Genomic DNA, 6478 nt, shown 5'->3' with positions numbered 1-6478 from the left:
AAACGTGAGGTTCAAAAGCCTTCTAGTGAAAGGTTCGACGTCTTCACCTATAGGGATGAAGCCTTCCAAATTTCTCGTGAGGAGGTGGGGGATGGTACCTATAAGATTGCGTTTGTTATACTAGCTAGTTTAAGGTCAATCCTCGCATGCTACTCATTTTTCCATTTTGAACACGTCAATTATTAAGTTATGCAAGTAAAAAATGTCTAAAAAATAAGATGTCTACATATATACCTGATGAATACTCCAATCGTAGAAAAAAAATGTTTCTAATGAAAATAATTTTTAAAAAAAAATTAGAGCGCTAAATATAATTATTTTTAATCTTAATTGTCATCGAATAATCTTGAAATATAACTCTAATTATATGCACACTTGCACACCATTAATTACTTCATACTTTGTATCTTATGTTACATTATTATATTGATACATTGTTTATGGCTAAGTTGGAGACTTTACTAACAAAATCAAACTCATGCAACAAACAAACCAATCCCAATGAAGCTAAGAACACTGTGACAGGACCAAGCATCCACAGCATCAAAGGAACACTAACACAAAAAAATCTACTCCCAATTAGAGCGAATGTGAACCCTCTTTCTAGAATTGTTTGTGTGTAATTCCAAGACAAAAATTCTCCATGAGTGTTCATAAGAAAATTTGCATCAATTAAGAACCCTATGGCCATTGAGCTGAATAAGAAGCTAAGAACAAGGCATAGTGATGCTGAGCCATATTTTAGTGTTATGATATTGTCTGATTTTGAACCAAAGAATTTGCTGGTGAAGACTGAGTGCCTTGCACTATAGGCATTGTTGCTTAGAGCTGCCAAAGCCATGTTTATTAGAATGGTTATGGAAGCTATGAATATGGCTTCCATCAGAGTGTTTCTCATGCTTTGCACTGTTAGCATGTTCTTCTTATCATCACCCTGTACCAATTAATAACATCACAATTATTATCCCAATCTAATAATCAAAATTTTATTATTATTAGGAATTCAACTCAACTAACTATGTTTATTTCTTCTAACAAGAAATTTATTTATCTCTAATATTCAAATTTAAAGGTATTAAATGTAAAGACACAAGTAATTTCTCTAAAAATAACTAATGATCAAGTAATTAGTTCTTTTGTTCACTTAAACAAATGTTAAAAATTCAAATTTCATCTTATTCATGTGCAGCTATTCATTAGCTCGTGACAAATTCTAAATTGAACTAAGATTCGCAACAAATTAGTCCTTAACTTGTTGGATTGGAGGTTATCGTGAATAAAAAAATTTATCCAAAAAATTTTACTAAAAAAAAAACTTTTCCAAAATATTATTCGGACATTTAGTCCTTAAAAAAATATCAACCACTAGTTTTGAAATAGACATGAATTAAGTCATTCAATTCAATGTTTATTTGACCAATTAATTTAGTTTTAATCATGGATGGTTATTTTATATTAGGAAAAACCAAATTAATGCGAGAAAAATTTGTGATCAACTAAAATGATGTTCATTCTATATCTACTAATTAAAATCCAAATTAAATTAAGTATGGATTCATTTCTATATATATCTCTAACCAAATATACTCTACACATACATCCAATAATAATAATTATTGACTCACAAATTAATAATAATACCTGGTTTAAGTTGAGACCCCAAGAAGTCCTCCTCAGCTTATTGAGTCCAAAAGTTGTACGAGAAGGTTTGTTCTTGATGCTATGGCAGAGATAGGCATGGTACCCTATTGTTATGAAGAGGCTCAAAGGAACCAATATGGTGTCCAAATAAACACCTATTCTCATCATCTTTCACTCTCATGAACCATGAAATTGAAAATGCATTCTTATATTAATGGGGTATGGGGATTTAGTGGGAATATCCCAACAATGCACCACATTTCCGTAAATAATGCCATAAATGAAAAGCATGATCAATATATATAAATGGGAGTAAATATCGTAATGTGATCATTGTTCTATTTAACTATTGTTAGTGCTATTTAAGTATTTATTGTTCATAATACTAGTGGAAATAGTAGTAATGGACACCAAACTTGACATGGAGGGTGAGTCACACTTTTTTTTATATGTAGTCAAGATATAAAATATTAGTATTCCAGTCTTATCCACTAATTAAGTCGGCTCGATTAATGGAAACTTTATGTCAGTAATAATTTTCTAATTTTTTATTATAAAAATATTTTTTATTAACGCTTATTCTAGTTAACTATTTAGATTTAAAATAAAAATAAGGGATAAGTATTGTTTTGGTCCCTCACGTCGAAGGTCAAAATCGAATTCGTCCCTGATGTATATTTTGATTTAAAATGATCCTTAAAGTCGTATTTGAATTTAAAATCGTCCTTTCTAATAAATTTTTTAATTTATTCCTAAACTATTCCTATAATAAAAAATTTATAAAATTTAAAAAAAAATAAAAGAAAACGTATTTGGTGGGGGGAGAAAAGGGTATACGAAGGGGGAGGGAAATGAAATGGAGAGGGGGGAAGGAGGGACGGCGCTGGCGGCGAAGAGAGGGAGGAGAAGTGGAAGAAGCCGGAGAAGAAGAGGAAGAAAATGAAGGGAACGCGGGTTTGGGGTGGGGGAAGGGGAAAGGGGGAAAGGGGACAGCAACGGCGAAGGGGGAAGGGGGAAAGGATGCGTGGTGGGGTGGGGGGAAGGGGAGAGGGGGAGGGGGACGGCGGTGGCGAAGCTTGGAGCCGCCGTCGCCGTGGTGGTCCCGTCGCCGTTGGAGATCGTCGTTGGAGATCGCGTGGTGGTCCCATCGCCGCCTCTGCCTCTGCCTCGCTGCCTCTGCCTCGCCGCCTCGCCGTCTCTGCCTCGTCGCCTTTGCCTCACCTCTGCTTTCTTGATTCTGCTTTGTTGTTTTTGTTTTTTGTTTGGTGTTGTTTCCTGCTTTCTTGCTTTCTGTTACTATTTGGTGTTGTTGCTGTTTGTTGGTTGGTTGGTTGGTGGTGGTGGTGGTGGTGGTGGTGGTTGTGGTTGTAGTGGTGGTGGTGGTGTTGGTGTGGTGGTGGTGGTGTTGGTATGGTGTTGGTGGTAGTGGTGGTGAAGGAGATAATTGTACTGATAGTAGTAAAGGTATTTTGTCTAAAAAAAATTAAAAGGACGATTTTAAATTCAAATACGACTTTAAAGATGATTTTATATTAAAATATACATCAGGGACGAATTTGATTCTGACCCTCAACGTGAGGGACCAAAACAATACTTATCCATAAAAATAGTTTTAAAAAATTTAATTGATATTAACCGAAAAATTAATTACCTAAATTTTTTATATTAATTTAAAGATCTCTAATTAGATTAAATCATTAAAGTATCTATACCACAATCAATTTATCATTCGTCACAAGTACATATATGTCACACTTGATTGGTAACTGAATGGACGTATGATAGACATTAGATAATACAGCACAAAGTCTAATCTTCCATTTTTTTTTTGGTTTGTGTTGATTTGAATAAATAATTTAATTAAACACTTTTAAAAAAATTAAAATATAAAGACATATATTTTGTATTTAGTTTTTTTAATTTTAAAAATATTTATTTAAAAAAATTATAAAAACAAATTTTATTATAAATTTTTTTAATAAATATTTCAATAACTTTTTTAAAAAAAATTATAAATTAAATTTAAAAATTATATCAAATATTAATATTATAATTTTTTATAAATTAAAAATAAAAAAATTACTTATAGACCATTAAAAGCTCATAGAGTTAGCCATCTAATTAATAAATATGGTCCACTCCAGCAGTGGCTGCATTAATATAGAAGCAATTAATTAGAAGAAATGATAAGTGGAATTACGTCGAGGATTAGATGCGCCAACTAAAGGGAAAATTATTTTACATGATTATATGAGCAGTTTGGTAAACAATTTAATTAAGTTCTTTTTTAAAAAATAGCTTAAATAATAAATGATTATATTAAAAGTAGCTTATAAATAAGTTATTTTGTATTTGAATTTTTAGTTTTAAAAATGCTTATTTTATAAAAATGTGGTGAAAAATAATAGTCTTATGAGAGAAGTTATTTTTTTTAACTTTTCTATAAGTTTCTAAATAGTTTTTTAGAAAGCCGTAATTTGATTTTGAAAATTGCACCAGACATTGATAATATCGCTTTTTATAAGTCAAAAACTCAAAAAAGTTACTTTTAAAACTTCTCAAACGGGTCCTATATCCTCCTCCGAATGGAGCACCACGACAGCTCTTCTGGATCCTACATAAGTGATTGATTTTGTCCAACGAAACACTAAAAAAAAGTCAAGGACCGAGATGTCAATTTTAACCAGTCAGAAGACGCAATGAAAATCTGTACTGACAATGCTAAGAAAATGGTGATGAAGCCTAAGATATCATATAAAGAATCTCTCCTGGTTGCACCCGGATCGATGGGTGATGAAAATAATGTTTTGAACAAGAGCATCATGGAGGATGAACCTAATCTGAAAGATCGATGGTACAGAGAAGACGAGGACTTATTGAATAAGGATAAAGCTTTTGATCTTTGTCCGGAAATTAAAGTTTCAAAAGAGGAATTTGATGAATGGTGCAAGCTCTAGCATGCTGCTCTCATTGTCAAAATCCTCGGAAAAAAAATTCATTTAGGAATCATGGAGCAGTGTCTGAACAGAGATTGGGCAAATAAAGATAAGATTAATGTTATTGATATGGATTGTGATTATTTTTTGGTTCATTTTGCAAATGAAGAAGATTATTCTCACGCCCTTCTTGGAGGACCTTGAATGGTGGCGTGACACTATTTGATAGTTCAGAGATTGAGACCTTTCTTCTTGTCCTCAAAACAGCAAGTGAAAAAAGTTGCAGCGTGAATTCATATTCCTAATTTGCCTATTGGACTATATAATCATCATTTCTTATGGAGGGTAGGGTCGACCATTGGAACTATGTTGAAGGTTAATAAAGCTACATCGATTCATTCGAGAGAACACTTCACAAGGATATGTGTAGAAATTGACTTATCAAGAAAATTGATCCCAAAAATATCTGTTTTGGAAAATACTCTAAACATTGAGTATGAGGACCTTCACCTGATTTGTTTCAACTGCGGGATTTATAGCCACCACTTTGAGTCATGTGGAGAGGCACCTGTTATCAGGGAGGATCACTGGGGGGAGGTGACGAAAGAAAAACAGGTGGTTTTCGATGGTGACGCAATTGTTGATGGCCAAGAAAGGCAAGAAGAGATCTCGGGTGATCGGCTGAGTGACAAAAATTCTGGCATTAATTAAAATTTTCTGGATTTTAGACTTTGGATGATGGTCCGGAAATTTCGAAAATGGAAATTAGAGAAGCCACAACACGCTAGAAGACAAACCAATCAATCCAAGGACCTCAAAGGAAATAAGGAAGGTTCTTATAATAATGGTAATCACATCATAGAAAAGGGATCAAGGTTTAATGTGCTATTTGATGATAAAGAAGAGGAAATCTCATATGAATTAAATGCAGCCACTATTGAGCAAATCGATAACGTGCATAATGGGCCAGGTGAACAAAATATGGCTTTAGATAAACAAATGAAGGATTATAGGCAAGCCAATTTGGACGATGGAAAAACCGGTTTCCACTAAAGCTAATGGGCTTATTGTTCAAGTTCAGAAGAGAGCTTTTGCCGGCAAAAATCCTCAAACACAAAAGAAAGGCCACTCCTTCAACCTTGCATAACTGCGTCGACAAATTCCTCATTTATGAGTAGGGATCCAAGTGCAGAAAATGCATTGGCGATTTTCTTTAGCTTAGTGATGTATTCAATCACTGATTTTTAAAGCTTTACTATCTTGATCTGTGATTTCAGCTGCTTTATCTTCGATTTTAGGCGTTTGGCAAAGTATTCCTCTAATTTGTTCCAAATCTCACATGCAAACTCACAGTTGGTTAGTTGACTTGTGAAAAAGGGGTCAATTGAGGCAAAGAACCAAGAAACTAACTAACCATCTTGTTCCCAAGCAAGGAAGATTTGTGATTCAATTTCAGTAATTCTATCCTCTTCTAACACGTACCTCTGTAGAATTTTCTTTGGATTCAGGTGATTTTTCATACCATTGGATTTAATGAATGCGAGCACTTGTCTCTTCCAAGGAACGAAGTTATTTTCATCAAGTTTGAGTGTTACAGTATTGATGGAGGTTCGTGCATTTGAGGTCACAGTGCTTGTTGCATAAGGATTGTGACAATAGGATCGTCCATGGATCAAAACCTGATACACTGATACCATGAAAGGTATCAAAGACCGGTGTGGAGGTGTGAAGCAAAGTGATCAATATATAGAAAGAGCCATAAAGAGAGTACCAAAGAATACTGAGAAGAAAAAGTAATGATGGATTATTAGAAGTGGTGAATCATTACAATAATATGAGGTGAGAGTGGTTACTGACCCAAATCCTAATTTGGTCTCTAACATTTCAAACGTGCTATTTCT

General features: G+C 33.7%; 1 protein-coding gene across 1 annotated transcript; it reads right to left on the bottom strand.

The window, feature by feature from the left end:
* Positions 1–354: 354 nt before the first annotated feature.
* On the bottom strand, positions 355–1910 carry LOC112797207 (uncharacterized). The gene is made up of 2 exons (XM_025840026.2): positions 1642–1910; positions 355–934 (listed from the first exon to the last, which is right to left on the bottom strand). The coding sequence occupies exons 1-2, from the start codon at positions 1807–1809 to the stop codon at positions 422–424; spliced, it is 681 nt and encodes a 226-aa protein (XP_025695811.1). The 5' UTR covers positions 1810–1910; the 3' UTR covers positions 355–421.
* Positions 1911–6478: the final 4568 nt, after the last annotated feature.

Source organism: Arachis hypogaea, chromosome 4 (assembly GCF_003086295.3).
Source record: "Arachis hypogaea cultivar Tifrunner chromosome 4, arahy.Tifrunner.gnm2.J5K5, whole genome shotgun sequence".
NCBI classification, from domain to species: Eukaryota; Viridiplantae; Streptophyta; class Magnoliopsida; order Fabales; family Fabaceae; genus Arachis; species Arachis hypogaea.
The sequence above is the reverse complement of the archived record's forward strand: the minus strand, read 5'-3'. Positions and strand labels throughout refer to the sequence as shown.